The sequence below is a fragment of the Bos mutus genome, chromosome 19 (assembly GCF_027580195.1).
Source record: "Bos mutus isolate GX-2022 chromosome 19, NWIPB_WYAK_1.1, whole genome shotgun sequence".
NCBI classification, from domain to species: Eukaryota; Metazoa; Chordata; class Mammalia; order Artiodactyla; family Bovidae; genus Bos; species Bos mutus.
Genome location: NC_091635.1, coordinates 13,991,386 through 14,007,388, shown reverse-complemented (window position 1 = coordinate 14,007,388; position 16,003 = coordinate 13,991,386). Strand labels below are relative to the sequence as shown.

Genomic DNA, 16,003 nt, shown 5'->3' with positions numbered 1-16,003 from the left:
CACCCCAAGAGTCGCAGTGCCCTATATCTCACCAGCCGAAAGGAGGTGGCCAATAAATGAACTTTGAAGAGCAAAGCACAAAGGCTTTAATGGAAAGGGCGGGTGGTAGGGAGGGAAGGGATGGGGGTCCCAGCCCTTGAAGGCCTGGGATCAAAGCGTGTGGAGGTCATGACTACGCCGGCTCAGCTTCTCCGGGTCGTCGGATGCCATGAGGGAGAAATCACGGAAGATGTCAAGATATGTCTCGTCTCCTGAGGGGAGGGAGAAAGGGCTGAGAGGCTGGGTCCTAGCACGAATAGCACAATAGGGACAGCCCGGCCTGGTAAGAGCACGCGCTTCCAACGTGGGTGGAGGAGATGTCTGTACTGTCAGGGCAGCGCCCTCGCCTATTCTTTGCTTTGTTTCAAGGACCTGGAGCGTAGGATGCACCCAATACGTATTTGTTGAATAAATAATGTAATTGATCAATGAAGCTGAGGACAGGGCGTTGGGGACAGGTCACCAGGGGCCAGAAGCCCACAGTTACAATGTTGTGCAGGGCGGAGGGGAGGTGTACTTTACCAGCCTGGCCCTGGGCTGCGTCGGCCTCCCGCATTTTTGCCAATCGTAGCCTGAAGGGGGAGAGAATTAAGGAATGAATGACATTCTCACCCCACCCCCACCCTCACCTTCCCATCCTTTGAGCTGGGTTGTTTCATTCACCTGTTTCCTCAGGGTCTAGTACTTTAAAGATGCCCGACAATTAATGAATAATGCCTCTCTCAGAATAAATCCACCAAGGAAGGTGAGTTTACCCTTCCTACTCCAAGCCTCAGTCAACACCTGGAGGAGCCTTTCTCAGTCTGGTCCAGGAGCTGGCCCCGCCCCTCCCCAGGCCCCGCCTGGCAAGCTGGGGTCTGGCGTAAGCCCCGCCCAAGTGGATAGTGTAAGCGCGAGCCCCGCCTCCCCAGGCACCCTCACAGAGTGACGATGTCAGCGTTGGCTGTTTCCACGGCGATGGTCAGGGGGTCTCTGCCTTCAGAGTCTCGAACTCCTAGATCGGCTCCCCGTTTCAGAAACAGGCAGGCCAGCCTGGACAAGATAGCCAAGTTCAGCCAGCCCCTCACCCCGTCTGGAGCTTTCCTCCCGAGGCCATCATCCCTGTTGTCCCTACCCCGTGTGGCCAAGAATTGTCGCGTGGTGGAGCGGGCCCCGGCCTTGGTTGTCCACCTGGTTCACGTTTGCCCCGTTCTGGAGGAGAAACTCACAGGCCAGAAGAGAATTCTGCATGGAGAAATAGAGAAGGGGGAGAGATGTGGCAAATTAGAGACAAATTAAAAGATATTTTGGAGTCGGGTCAGTTCAGTGGTATGGGATGGCAGGCTCTGCTTTTTTTTTTTTTTTAAGCTTTATTTATTGGCCACACCACGGGACACGTGGGATCTGTTTTCTGATAAGGGATTGAACCTGCAGCCCCTGCCTTGGAAGCACAGAATCTTAACCACTGGACCACCACCAGGGAAGTCCCTCTGCTCTGGCTCTTTACATGTATTACATCCATAGTACAACCTAATAAGGCATGTTATCCCTATTTTACAGATGAGGAAACTGAGGCACAAGGAGGTTCACAGCTGTAAGTGGTGAGGGTCTGGATCCAAACCAGGTTTCTCAGCCTCCAAATCTCACCCTCTTAGCAATCAGGCTCTACTGGTTATCACTCCCTAGGGGCTGGGGAGAGGGTTAAGAGCTGGGACCAAGGTCAGGAGAGGGAAGAGAGGAGACCGAAGGTGGTGTAGGGAGGTCACCAAGACTCTCACAGCAGCTGTGGCCTGGATCAGCGGTGTGGCATTCTCCTGACCCCCGTTGACCCAGTTGACATCGGCTCCATGGGCAAGGGCATCAGCCATGGTGGGAAGGGATGGAGGGTGCCCAGCAGCTCGAAAGAGCAGGGCCCCAGGGTGCAGGCTCTGCAGGTCCTCAGAGGGGGGCTCTGTGAAGGGGAACCAGCTATGAATCTGAGAAGAAAACCCTCAGTACAGACCCCTGACATTGTGACGGGATAGGTCACTTCTCAATTGTGGGAAGGACTCCAAGACCAGGAATTGTGGTGGGGGGTGATGGAAGGTGTGAGAGGATATGGCCAGGTGCCTAGGCATATAGAATAGTCACATCTTTCACTTCTTCCTGTCTGACCACCTCAACTGGCGGGGATGTTGAGAGTGAGCTGATAGTCAACCTCAGCTCTCTTGATTCCCTCTCTTCCAGCCAAGCTCTCACCCTCATCCACAGGCCTCTGGAGACCTTCACTCATTCTCCTGACTCATCTTAGGTTGTTGGCACCCTCACACAGCCCTTCCTGCTTCCTCCCAGCCCCATGGTCCTTCCCATCCTTCACTTTAATCCCCGAAACTCTTGCCTTATAAAACCAGTGCTGGTACAGTCTGGCCCCCTGAACATTCTCAAGGGGAAGACCTAGACCCGGGACTCTGTGCCTCCCCACTGGGCTTGGCACTGTGCTGAGTGCCCAGCAGGCGCTCACAGATGCCCAACCAACCAACTGTATACCTGGCTTGGATCTGAAGCTCCCCGGCTTGGGCCTGATAAGCCCTGGCTTTGGGGGCACAGGAGGATGTCCCCTGGGGGGCCCCCGGCCACCTCTTCGCCCTCGAATCTCAGGAAGCTTGGTCAGGAACTTCTTCTCCACGTATTTAGCATGAATCCAGGCCTCCTTCTCTTGCCTGGCGGGGGAGTGTTGCAGGGGAAGGAGACAGTCTTTCCTCCTCTCGTCCTGGGCCCTCCTCCCTCCCTCCCCACATGGAGGGTGGCCCCAGCCTCACCGGGAGCAGCTGGGTCCTGGCTTCTTCACAGCCATGGCCTCCACTCGGGCTTCATAGATCTGGTTTATGACGACATTTCCCAGCTCACACATGAGCTGCAGACAGCCCAGGTAGAGGCAGAGACAGACAGGTAGGGTGTGGGTGAGTGTCTGAGCCCTCAGGACTCTGAAGCCCTGCCCTTACCCCACCCCCACACACTCAACAGCATCCCAAGTCACCTTCACGAGTTCTGGCTCCCATGAGTCAAGGGTCAGAGACCGGACTTTGGAGAAATGAACTCCAAGGCTCCTGGAGAGCAAGGGGAGATATGTCAGGCCCTCTGTGGGGGCAGCTGCTACTCCTGAAAAGACTTAGGGGCAAGGTCCTGCGTGCAGGGGCCCAGGCGGAGGCGCTGGGCCAGGAGGCAGAGGGCAGCCAGGGCCACGTGGTCTTGACCTGGATGGAGCTGGATTCCGCCTGTTCACCATTCCCTCTCCTCCCTTCTCCTCATCCTCTCCAGCCACCTCCCCTCTCTCCAGGTATTTTGGCCTGGACAACTCTTGCCATGCCACTCCCCTCCCCTCTCCCCCCCTGAGGGCTGTATAGACCTGCTAAGGCCTCATAACATCATCTCTCTCTGCTTTTCATCAGCTCCCCAACCCTCAGCAGTCCTGACCCCACCCCTCCTCCAGACAAGTCGATCAACTCCCCTGGGTGTCCTCCTGCCCTGGCCAGACCAGGATACCGAGGGGCTGGGCCCACCTGGGTCCACCTTGGGCCCCACAGGCTCAGCCCAGGTAACAGGCAGAGTGTGAGAGGAAACCCAGGCAAGTCTCCCGCCCCCAACCCAGGAGGAGCAGGGGCCCACGCTTGGGACCCTGTGGGGAGAGACCTGTGAATGCCAGAGCACTGAATGCAGAGGGTGACGCCGAGGTTGATGCTGGCCCACTCGGGGGCAGGCTCCCGGCAGTCACAGCACTGGGCGTTGCCGTCTACGCTCTGCACCTGGGCTGCCACGTGCCCTACTCCCCCAGGCTCCCTTCCCCTGGTCAACCCACCAGGGCCCAGGGTGGCAGCGGAGCTTATGGCCAGGTGTCCTGAGCCCTGGGGGGACAGGGGAAGAAAGAGTGACTCTGAGGGAAGGGATGTCCTAGCTCGCTGGGCAGCCCAGCCCTGCACCGCCAGTTAAGGTACCTGGCCTAGACCCCGGGGGCTGTCATCAAGGCGAGCCTGGCTGAAGGCTGTGGCGATGCTGCTCTGCACGGCGCTGACCCACAGCTGCATGAGGCGCTCTGAGTCAGCCTGCAGGAGGCAAGACCTGGACCAGAGGGGAATGGAGAGCAGGGAGAGAACTGAGGCTTGGGGAGTCAAGTGGCAGGATGAGCAAGCTGACATTCAGCAAGTGTGCGGCTGGTGCCAGTCATATGGAAATACCTCTGCACCAATTGGTAATACCCTTCTAGATATGCCCCTTTGCCCTATACTCTCCTCCCCAGTCAACCACCAAAGGGTTAACATCTGGGGCAGCATGAGGGGCCTCCAAGACCCTTGCCAGCCAGTAAGATTGAGACACACAGGCCATCAGCCCTGGGCACTGTACTCACTTGCTGGGGGACACAACCTCAAAGCAGAACCGTCTTTCTGAGTCAGGACAGAGCTTCACTGTGCAGAGACGAAGGTCATCCACCACCACGGTCACAGGGTCCTGGCGGGGGGAGGGCAGATGTCCAGGCAGCCACAGCAGGGCTGAGTCCTCCTGGGGCCCAGTACCCAGGACCCAGCCTACTCACCTTGTACCTCTTCTGATAGACCAGTTGGTTGCTCTGAATAGTGAACCAGCGTCTGGAAGAGGTGGAAATAGCATTTGTGATGTGGGGGTAATGGCTCAGGAGAGGGACAGGAGGAATATGGTGCTCTCAGCTTCATAGAATCTCACTGAGAAGAGAGAGCCCTGGGCTGCCCGTCCCAGGAGATGCTGCAGAGGAGGGGCAGCCGGGGACCTGTGAGGGGTGCTGATCACATCTCAGCACCCAGTTGTGATAGACTCACAAAGACAAGTTTCCAGCAGATGGCAGCAAAAATGCTTTGTCTAATAAAATAGTTACTACAACGTTTTGGCAAATATAAGTATCTTGGAGAAGGGGCTCTGTTTCTTAATTTGCACAAAGATCCCTCAGGGGCCGGCAGTGGCCCTGGAAGGGGAAGGGGTCACGTCAGAGCAGGTCACCACCCTGCTCCACACCCTCCCATGGCGCCCCACTTCCCTCAGAGCACAGCCAACGAGGCCATCATGATTCACACCCTGTTAGCTCCACCTGCATCTTCTACCACTTCCTCCTCCCTCCCTCTGTCCACACCCAGGGCCTCCCCTCTGTTCCTGGAACCCTCCAGGTTCCTCAGGGCCTTGGAAGGGCTCCTCCTTCAGCCTAGAACATTCTCCCCCTAGATATCCTTCCAGTCCTCACTCAGCAGTCACCTTTCCAGGAGGTCTAGACTGACCACCCTACTCAAAGTCACAGCTCCTTTCCGGCTGTGTCCACATTGCTTCTTTGTTGTTTTTTGCCTATGGTATTCTTACCGTCTAAGATAACACGTAATTCACTTAATTACCATATCACTGTGTATCTTTGCTGATGGAATATAAAGTCTCTGAAGGAAGCAGTGGGGTGGGGGTAGGGGCAGTCTGTCTGTTTTTCCTGGCTGCATTTAACACATGGTGTGTGCATGCATGCATGCTCAGTTGCTTCAGTCATGTCCGACTCTTTGTGACCCTATGGACTATAGCCCACCAGGCTCCTCTCTCGATGGGATTCTCAAGGCAAGAATACTGGACTGGGTTGTCATGCCCTCCTCAGGGGGATCTTCCCAACCCAGGGATTGAACCCAGGTCTCCTCTACTGCAGGAGGATTCTTTACCCAGTGAACCACCTGGGAAGACCCATTTAACACACTATAACCACTCAAAAAAACCCCCAAAACCGACTGGGATGTTCACTCCTCACCTGCTCCAGGTCTTAAATGCATTGCTGGCCCTTTTGAAGAGATGTCCTTCCATGACCAAGCCACCAGGCCCCTCCTTTAGGCTTGGCTCTGGCTCCTCCCCACCCAGCTCCTGGGGGCACAAAAGTGTCAAAGGGCAACTGAAGTGAGCAGAGACCAAGGCCCCAGGGTCGTCCGCCTCCTGTCTGCAGCCCCAGTCCTCACCTTCTGTTTTAGCAGCACATGTCTCTGCTCCATGTCCCTCTTCTCGCGGGCTGAATTCAGGACCAGCTGGTGTAACTAAGCACAGGAAGGGTATCTCAGATGGCCCCACCCTCACCCAGAGTCATCTCAAAGCGCCTTCCCTCCCTCTTCCACCTTCCTGCTCCCTGGGGCTCTACCTGGCCACCCAGCTCCTTGCGATACTGGGCCAGCTGGCTCAGCTCCTCGTGGCCCTGCTGGAAATGGGTAGCCTGGGCCTCCACCAAACGCAGCACCTGGGGACAAGGTGGGCAGGAGGCAGACCCTTCTCTTTCCCCGGTCCCTCATGCTATCAGCAGGCTCCTCCCCACCCCCACCCCCACCCCCACCTCGACTCACAAACTCCATGATGTCAAACTTCCTCTTGTCCTCAATCACATTGATCTGAGAGCCCAAAAGATCTCAGGTCAGTCTTGAAGACACAGACCCCACCCCTCCCACTGCACACCAGTGACTCCAGACTCAAGGTGATTGAGGCCCTGGTACCCCAGGAGGACAGGTAGGGGCAGGCACCTGCAGGGCATAGTCCAGGGCCCGGCCCCGGTACCCAGCTCGAGCAACCTTCAAAGCAGCTCCAGCCTCTTCTGCCTCCTGGGCCCGGCGCCTGGGAACCTCTGCATTGTGGGTAAGAGCAGCCTCCAGGCTCTCGGCCCCCCGCCAGAAATCCCGGCCAGCCTCTCGGAAGCTCCGGAGACCTCTGGAGGTGTAGGAATAACACAGAATTACCCATACACTCACTGACCCCAGCAGAGAAATCCCTAAGGTGCATTCACAGCCTTGTAGCTATGGACACTCAGGACTTTGAGGGGATCCTTGAGATAGGGGATAATGATCAGGCCACCAGAAGCCTCCAATCTCACAACTCCTTTATTCAGGGAGGCCCCCATGGCAGTGGGAGAGGCCAGAAGACTGGTTTCCTTCCCAACTCACTCCTTGACCAAGGTCTGAATTTGCCGCTGCAGTGTGTGCTGGGTGGCGTCGAGAAGCTCCTGAGGGAAGCAGAAGTTGGCAGGTGGGGGGTCAGGACCACAGACTTCCTTGCTCCCCCCACCAGGCCACCCCCCAACTTACAGCATGGCTGTCCAGCTTATGGCTCAGGCTCTGAGTGAATTTGTCCAGACACTCCTAGGCAAGAAGATGCAGAAAGAGAGTACCAGACAAGGGCAGTCGGGTCCTCCCACCCCTAGACCCGGGACCGGCAGACCCCAGACCGACTCTTCCCTCGCCTTCCCCAGGGTCTCTTCCACATCCCAGACCCCACCACAGCCTGGTCTAGACCCTCCACATACCGCCATCATGGGCTCTGGTGGTCCCAGGTGGGCAAGATCACAAATGCCCACGATGAAGGCCCGGCTGGCAGCAAGGTAGTGCCGCCCACTTTCCAGGAGGCCATTCCCCAGTTTGAGGAGCTGGGAAACAACAGAGCAACAGGGAGTCGTGCCGGTACTGCTCCTCTCCTGTCTGACTTGTCTCCCCTTTCCCAGGGCTGTGCCCCTCCCTCCCCAACCTACACTTCTCTGTGGCCCAGTCTGGTTTCTAATACACACAGCTGCTTTCTCATCTTGGTTTCTTTCCTCCCACTGCTCTGGGCCTGGATCAAAATTCCTCCCAGTCTGACAGTGGAGCCAGTCGGTTTCACCTCCTGGACATCTCTCCTGCCCTGCAACATCTGCTTGGGTCCAGAGTTCCCAGAAACGCCATCCTCAAACACTGTCTGGCCCTCAGGATGAAACCTGAGCTTTATCTGCTCAGTATTAAATTCTACAGAAATGGGGGATACCCTGGCTGTCCAGTGGTTAGGACTCTGAGCTCTCACTGCCAAGCGCGCAGGTATGATCTCTGGTTGGGGAATTAAGACCCACATGCCTTGCAAAAAAAAAAAAAATTCTATACAGTATTTACTGTCTGGAGGTGTCCATTCTGTGCTTAGTGAACATTTCCTCATAAATAGTAATCAGTCAGCCAGGCCATAGGGTCAGAGACGGTGCTCTTAGGGCCTATTCTGTCTGGCCCTAAATTACAAACAAGGAGGCTTAAAAAAAAAAATATTGGAGTACAGTTGCTTTATAATGTTAGTTTCTGCTGCACAGCAAAGTGAATCAGCTGTTTATATACATAAATCCCCTGTTTTTTAGATTTCCTTTCCATTTAGGGCACCAAAGACCACAGAATAGAGTTCTCTGAGCTATGCAGTAGGTTCTCATGAATTATCTATTTTATACACAGTGTTAATAGTTTAAATATATATGTCAATCCCAATCTCCCAGTTCATTCCACCTGCCTAGGAGGCTTCATAAACAAAGGACGAGTGATTGGCCTGAGGAGGGTCTCTGGGAGGCCCCTGTGGCAGTAGGAATAGCCTGAAGACTGGTTTCCCTCCCAACTCACTCCTTGAGGTGCCCGACTGAGAAGCCAGAGCTAGGTTTTCTGACCCCTGGTTCTTTTCACCTGCAGAAACTGCATGGCTCCTAGAGATGACACCATTGATTCCACCCTGAGTCACTGTATCTGGGAAGGGCAAGAGTTGATGGAGCCTGTCATTTCAGCCTGGGGATCTAGAGACCACCAGGGCAGTTCTATGAGGAAATCTTGGGTAGCAGGGGCTCAGAAAACATGGGCTACAGAGGTTTGCTCACGGAACTTTTGTTGAACTGAAAAACACTTTTTCAGGCTAGTGAAGGCTTCAGGGAACTATAGCTTGACTTGAAGATGGCTGGCAGGGTCAGTAACAGTCAGGAAACAGACCACGATCAAATTTTATCAGATGTCACTCTTGGGTGTCCATAATAAGGGACAAGGACCCAGAGGATCACAACTCCCCTGGGAGACTGAGTGTCCAGTTTTTCCTTCTTCACCCTGCCTGCCCAAATAGTTGAATAAGGAACTTTCAGAAGACTGAACTAGTGACAAACTGGTACATCCATACAATAGCACGGGCTCAGCAATGTAAAAGGCATGAGCTCCTCATCAACTATTAATGAACTGCTGATAACTACTGATAAGCCACAACTTGAATAAACCTAAAGACATTATTTTGAGAGGAAAAAAAAGGCCAATCTTGAAAGGTCACATTCTGTATGATTCCACCTAGATAACCTAGAAATGAGAAGTCTAGAGATAGAAAAGAGATGAGTGGTTGTCATGGATAAGGAAGGGGGTGGGGAGGGAGGGTACCATTACAAAAAAACGGCTCAAAAGAGTTTCTTTGTGATGATAGGAGTTTTGTATCTTGAGTGTGATGCTGGTTATAAGAATCTATACATGTGATAAAGTGCCACAGAATTATACACAAAGATTTTTTTTTAAGAGAGTATATTCAGGGATTTCCCTGGGGGAGTCCAGTGGCTAACACTCTGTCCTCCCAGTGTTAGGGGGCCCAGGGTCCATCCCTGGTCAGAAACTGGATCCCACATGCCGCAACTAAAGATCCCATGTGCAGCAACTAAGACACAGCACAGCTAAGTAAAGAAATGATTTTTTTTTTTTTTTAAAGGGTATATGCAAAGCAGGTAGAATCCAAGTGAAGTCTTTAGACAGCTTACTGTATCATGCCAGAAGCAATTTCCTGGTTTGAGCAGTAGACTACAGTTATGGAAGATGCTACCATTGGGGGAAGCTGGGAGATGGGTACCTGTGCTTCTCTGTGCTATTTTTGCAACTTCCTGTGATCTGCAATTAGTTAAAAATAAAAAGTTTAACTTAAAAATATATGTATATATTCATGTGTACAACTGAATCACTTTTCTGTACACCAGAAACTAACAATGTTGTAAATCAGCTATACACCAATTTAAATGTATCTATTTCATTAATAAATGTATCTATTAGTTGGTTACTTACTAACTTTCAGGTCATGGCAAAGGCCCTGGGGATTGAGGCGGGGCGGGGGAGGGGGAAATGTAAAAGTCCCTCATGATACTTTCAGTCCAGTAGGGAAAAGTACACACGAAACAAACTTGGCAAGTGGGACAGACACAGGCTAAGGGAAGCCCTGTGACTCCCACCTTTGCGTAATCCTCACTCCTTGTGTGTGGGTGAGTGAGGATTATGCTTCTCACCACATGGCAAGAGCAATAGGATGGCGCCCCCAAATGACAGAGGTGACGGATTTGCCCCATGATCACATTCTGATATAAACTGATGGCATCTTGTCAGCACACACTTGGGAAAGCCTACTACTGGCCTTGAAGAAGACACAAGCTGTTATGAAATAAACTGCCTATGGACAGGGCCCCGGGCCAGGGAACTGTGGGTGGCCTCTGGGAGATGAGGGCCTCAATCCCACAACAGCAAGGACTGGAACTCTGCTTTGAGCAGAGCAGAGCACAGTTAAGCTGTGCTGACCCACGACTATGCTAATACCTGTGCACTATTTGAAGTCACGGAATGCATAGTCATTTGTTATACAATAGAAAACTAATACAGCAAGTAAACGCATAACATAGTTGAGATAAATGCTGTAGAGGGGAAAAAAAAAGCCAAATAAGGGGGATGGGAGCCTGCTGCTTTTGTAAAGAGCAGCCAGGAAGGCCTGACTGCATCATGTCAGTGTTTTACGGATTTGTTGCCCACAGTCTGAGAGCTCCCTGAGGGCAGAAACTTCTGGGGGCTCAGGGTCCCGCATAACTCAAGTCTTCAGAAGCAAGTTCACAGATGAGTCTTGTTTTCCAAGATTCCGAGCTCCTTAAGGATACAGAACCACCTTTTGGTTTCTCTGTAGCCCCCAGTATCTACCCAACCTGGTTAACATTCAGTAATCTCCAGAACTTATACTTGGTCTCTACTTTTCTCCCTGGCCCTACCCCTCTCGTCTCACTCCCACCCCAGGTCACCCCTCCACATTCGGATCACCTTTTCCAGCCGGGTCTCCAATTCTGACACTTCGGCTTCCACCAGCTCGACAGAGGCTCTGGGAAAGGAGGGACAGTGTCACGGGAACAGAGCTTGGGCCTATCTGGTCTGTCCAGTTGGCAGGGTTAGGGGCTGGGGTTGGGGGCCAAGGGTACGGACATAAAAAGCTGATGGGTTAAGAACTTCCCACCCACCCGCTCTGGCTCACTCACTCTGCACAGTGTGGGAGCTACTAAGGCCCAGGCCAGAGCAGGAAGGTAGAAAGAGGGTGGATGTGGCGAGGGCAGGAAGTTGCTAACCGCCCAGAGCAGGTGCTGGGGGAGGGGAGGGGTCCCCAAGAGAGGGAGGAGGGAGTGCCAGCTCTGGGGTTGAGAGAGGCTGGAGGGACCCCCTCCACACTGGCAGAGGGTGGCGAGCATCAGAGCACGGGATTTGATACCAGAGGTACGGCTTTGACTTCTAAGCTGGATCTCGCCCCTCTGAGACCTACGCCCTGGAAAGACATCCTCCGTCGGACATGGGGAAGGTTGTGTATGTTAGGGACTGTCGGACCTCCCCACCTCTGCCCCTGGACACCTGTGTATACACTTACCGGAAGCGGGGTGAGTCCTTAAGACACTCCTCAAAATCCAGCTTGACCGTCATCTCAGCTAGACCGCTCCGGGGCCAGTGGGCCCTCGGGCCTGGAGGGTGGAGCTGCAAGTACAGGCACTCCCCTGGCCTGGGGACGTGCTGATGAGGGAGGAGGGAAAGTCCTCCCCTGGGTAGAGCCTGGGGGTGGGGGAAAGGATTCTTTCCCTAGGTGCAAGGGGTGTCCTAGGAGGAGCTCTCACCCCTCACTTTCAGGCAGTGCTGGGAGGGGTGGAGGCGGGGCCCAGGGGTGGAGAAGGGCCTGAGATCAGAGAAGCCACAGCCCCGCCCTCGGAGACTATCTACAGTCACCTTCCTAGGGCCCTGGTCTCTCTCCGCTTGGTCTCCTTCAGTGGTTGAGTCGTGGAGGCCTGAGAGATACAGGTTCGAATCCTGATTGCCTAACCCTGGGCAAGCTGATTCCTCAGTTTCCTCATCTGAAAGATGGGGACGATAACTCCTACCTCCAGGGTGGTTTTTTAAAGACAATACTGGTAAGTGTGTGGTTGAATCACACAAGTCATTGTCAGCCCACTGCAGGTGGGTCTTCCTGGGCTCCTGGGTGCCTGTTGAGTCCAGTCCCCCTGGCTATGCCAAGCTTTTTGCTCTGTTCTGCCTGTGGTTTCCTGCACGTGAACTTTCATCTCTGCCCCCGCTCTCCTCAACGACAGCTCAGGATCAGCCTGGGACCCCAATTCACAGCACCTAGACTCCTGCTCTTCTCTTTATTGTCTACCCCGATTGACCGAGGGTGGTGAGGGCAGGGAAAGTTGGCTCCCACCCCATCCCCAGCTGGCTACAGTTTCCATTGTTTGGTTTCCTCCTCCTGAGTCCACTGGAGCTGCAGGGTTTCATCTGGAAGAGGAGGGGCTGGGTTAGTGGCTTTCTTGCCACAGGCAGAAGATGTGGCCACGATCCCCAGACTCCCTAGAACCTACCCACTCAGCCCCTCGCGCTCCCCGGCCACCCCCTTGCCCCTGCTCAGGCTCACGTCTGTGCTGGTTTTGGTTTGGGAAGTTTGGGTGACTTCCAGGTTCCCTCTCTGAGCCTTCCATGCTTTGCCAGTTCAGCCCTTTGGATACCAGCCACTGACACCAGTCAGACATTGCTTGGGACCCACTATCTTTGGAGCACTGGGCAGTACCTGGAGCAGGGTAGGTGGCAGAGAGGAATCAGGGAGGAGGCATGGGGGCAGCGGTGGTACCAAGCTGGGGGGCTGGTACCCATCCCTCTGAGCCTCCCTGGGTCCTCTCCATAAAATCCACATTGCACACAAGAATGTGGAAGGCCTCTCTCATCACCTTTACCGATCCGCTGGCCTGAAGGGAGTCGGGGGTTGGGAAGATGGGAGCTTGCCAAGAGCCAGGCCTGGTGAGATGGTGGCCTGGTGCCCTCACCAGGCTTCGATGATGTCACTATCACTTTCTGGGAGCTCTCGGTGGCCTGGAAATCCTGGGAGGAGCCTCCTGTGTGGTCCACCAGACGGACCTCAGTGCCCATGGGACTCTCAGTCACCCAGTTCAAGTTTGTGGAGCCTGCAAGCATCAGAGGACCAGGGTTGGCACACCCATCAGTCTATTGGTTCTTAGCCCTCCCGCTCCTGGGCTGACCCGGCTGAACTCTCACTGCTTTGCTGCTCATCTTCTGTGTCCTCCTCAAGCTCGGGGTGGGGCCAGCACCTTAGGTATCTTCCTTTGCTGTAATACTCCTTGCGCTGCAGACCAATTTCCTTCTCCAACACCACAGTGGTGGATGAAGTTGGGGACAGATTTATGAAGGCAGGGGAAGCTGAGGAATCACCCAAATCAGTCTGAGTCATAAGGACACCTAGAGAATACAGGGCACCAGCTTCATTGTGACCCCTGAGCAGCCATGAGAAGGTCAAGCCTCAGGTTCTCATCTCACTTCTATCCCCTCCTCCCATTTTAGAAAAACATCAGTGACCTTTCCACCCCCTCAGAGTTCTGTTGGGCTTTCTGTTCCTCCTTCCCAGCCAGCCTTCCTTGGGGCCTACCCTGATGGGGACCCTACCCCAGCTGCCCTCTGTCTACCTTGGGGACACCAGCCAGCAAGACTTCCCTCTTAGGCAGCAGGGCCCTGGGCTGACACCCACTGAGGAAGACAAGCTATGGTGGAGAAGGTTCTGGACTACAATTCCCTTGGGTGTCTGGGGCCCCACCATAGCTAACCTTTGGCTTCTAGGATGTGGTTTCTGGCCACCAGGCCAATCTGGTCCTTGACTCCTCCAGTCATTCTTCCTGCCCCACCTCTTTCCACAGGCCTGGGCTCTGAGTCCAGCATTGCACCTCGACTGCCACTGCTCATACTCACGCTACCCACACTGCTGTTCTCGCTATTATCCAAGGGAGGGTTTTTCTGAGGTTTCAGGAACTTTCCTTCATTGTAGTGTGCCTTGCGGCGCTTTTCAAAATCATCGGATTCTGTGGGCCAGTGTCAGAGCATGGCTTTCCTGCCAGGCTCTCCACTGAGCTCTCACTCCACCTCCCCTTCCACTTAACCCCACCCCTCATCTCACGTGTCTTGGAAAAGCTGTCTGAAGACCCCGAGCTTCTGTTATCGCTGTACAGGACCTTGGGGCAGAAACTGTCCATTGCTGCAAACCTGAAGGGGAGGGAGACCAGTTAGGGGCACAGAGAGAACAAAAAATGGGAGTATGTGGTAGCTGGGGCCAAGCTGGCTGACTCCCCCACCTTGGCCTGAGTGAGTCCTGATCCAAATTGTAGTACCTCCCATTTGGAGAGCCAAAAAGCAGAGCTAGCTCAGACCCTAGTTCAGGGGTGGAGGGGGCAGGAGGCCACAGGTCCCTACTGACCTCTGGCAGGACTCTCACCTTTCTGCTAACTTCTCAGGAGTCATTGCATGAGAGGTCCCGGCAAGCAGGTCTTCATCGCTGTCTTGGAGCCTGCAAGAGAGGGAGGAAGCAATGCCTCAGAGCAGGCAGCAGGCACTCCCCTCCTCTGAGTAGAGAAAAGAGTAGGAGCTGAAGGGCTAGAGCTGCAGACTCGCACCTGTGGAAGGGCGTGCTGGGCTCATCCACCTTCATAAAGCCATAGTTCTTGTCAGCAGGGTGGTAGGTCGCCAGGATATTCATTTCATCCCAGTGCTGAGACTTTCTCCTTCGGGTGAGGAAAGGATACAAAAGAAGGGCAGAGTACTCCCTCTTTCAGTTATTCAAAACCTTTTCCGACCTGTAGGAGGCTGGGGTGGGGTCACACCTGACGATAATCACGTGCTAAGTAATCAAGGATTTATCCTGTACCAGCCGCTCTCTCAAAGGCTAGGAACCTCGGATTTCCCACCCAATTACCCCCACTTACTCTCACTTTTAGTTCTTGAGACTCCACCCCCTTCCCCTGCCTTGGCTTCCTCCAGTGTCTGGAATCCCTTTCTTCCTCCCCGGCTCCTTACTTCTCCGCCCCGGGGGATTTGTGCACCATGATGGAGCTGCTGTTTTTTAGGATGCTCCGGGGACGGTCCTCACAGGGTCTGTCTTGGCGCGTGCAAGTTGACTCGGATAGCGTAATGTTTGCCGAGTTGTACACCCCAGACGCCCCGGACCCCGGGTTGAACGTCCCGGATACACTGGTTCCAGGGAAGTGGGGATTAAACCCGACAGGTTGTGTACGGGACCCAAAGCTGTGGCCCGCGACTTCCCCAGGATGCTGGTTGAGCCCGGAACCGAGGACTGCTGTCCCTCCGGAGGGCTGGCTAGAGTCAAGACTGCGAATTATAGTTCCCCCATTGTGCGTGGGAGGCCCAGAACCGTGAAACATGGTTACTCCGGAGAGCAACCCGGCGCCTGACTCGACTCCTCCGATGCCTCCTGGCACCCCGCTGATACCCCCACCAGGGGATTCTCCATTGAGGCCGCCAGCAGCCCCCAGACTTTCCTGCTTCTCCATGGCCCCACTAGGGGGCCACTCTCAGCTACCTCGCCCCGCCTCCCTGCTCCACATAGCCCCGCCCCAGGCCCCGCCCCCACCGCGGCGGGAGGGGGACACTTGGGCGAGGTCTGGGTCCCCTCCCCCACCGCTCCCTGGAGCCGTGGGGGGCGGAATCAAAACTGTTTAGGGACCTCTGGAAGCCTCTCAGGTTGCCCCTCCCTTTCTGTCCCACCCTAAAACCCTTCTTTGTCTCTGGGATTTGTTCCCGCCCTTCTCCCCCATCTCCACTCTCATCCGAATTATCCAATCATAGTCAGGTGTCCCGGACGCCTTGCCAGAAACTTAATTGTGACGTCACACACAGTCCAGTTGAAGCGTAGCGTCTGGGGAGTCTTGCTGGGGGGTTGTTGATAGCTCTGGGGGTGGCGGTCTTTGAGGACTGACAGCGTCGTTACCTGAAACTACCTGCCAGGGCTCCTTTGGACTCTTTATTCGTGGCTTTAAAACCTAAGTTTGGTTGAACTAGAGTTCAAGATGGGCTTGTCTAGAAACATCCGCGAACTCTTTTCGCCCCAAAAGCCA

General features: G+C 54.5%; 2 protein-coding genes across 2 annotated transcripts; both read right to left on the bottom strand.

Annotated features, from left to right (window-relative positions):
- Positions 1-62: 62 nt before the first annotated feature.
- ACAP1 (ArfGAP with coiled-coil, ankyrin repeat and PH domains 1) lies at positions 63-12,312 on the bottom strand. The gene is made up of 22 exons (XM_005889947.3): positions 11,479-12,312; positions 10,887-10,944; positions 7,325-7,444; positions 7,107-7,160; positions 6,966-7,024; positions 6,549-6,732; positions 6,375-6,419; positions 6,176-6,271; positions 6,000-6,074; positions 5,798-5,907; positions 4,586-4,637; positions 4,400-4,500; positions 3,990-4,113; positions 3,688-3,899; positions 3,035-3,104; positions 2,817-2,911; positions 2,545-2,717; positions 1,797-1,969; positions 1,154-1,263; positions 961-1,071; positions 562-611; positions 63-251 (listed from the first exon to the last, which is right to left on the bottom strand). Exons 1-22 carry the CDS (start codon positions 11,529-11,531, stop codon positions 151-153), a joined length of 2,226 nt encoding a protein of 741 aa, XP_005890009.1. The 5' UTR covers positions 11,532-12,312; the 3' UTR covers positions 63-150.
- On the bottom strand, positions 11,537-15,510 carry LOC106700579 (uncharacterized). Its single transcript, XM_070357308.1, has 8 exons — positions 14,946-15,510; positions 14,546-14,653; positions 14,368-14,439; positions 14,053-14,138; positions 13,706-13,957; positions 13,143-13,343; positions 12,661-13,051; positions 11,537-11,657 (listed from the first exon to the last, which is right to left on the bottom strand). The coding sequence occupies exons 1-8, from the start codon at positions 15,437-15,439 to the stop codon at positions 11,537-11,539; spliced, it is 1,725 nt and encodes a 574-aa protein (XP_070213409.1). The 5' UTR covers positions 15,440-15,510.
- Between the last annotated feature and the right edge of the window lie 493 nt (positions 15,511-16,003).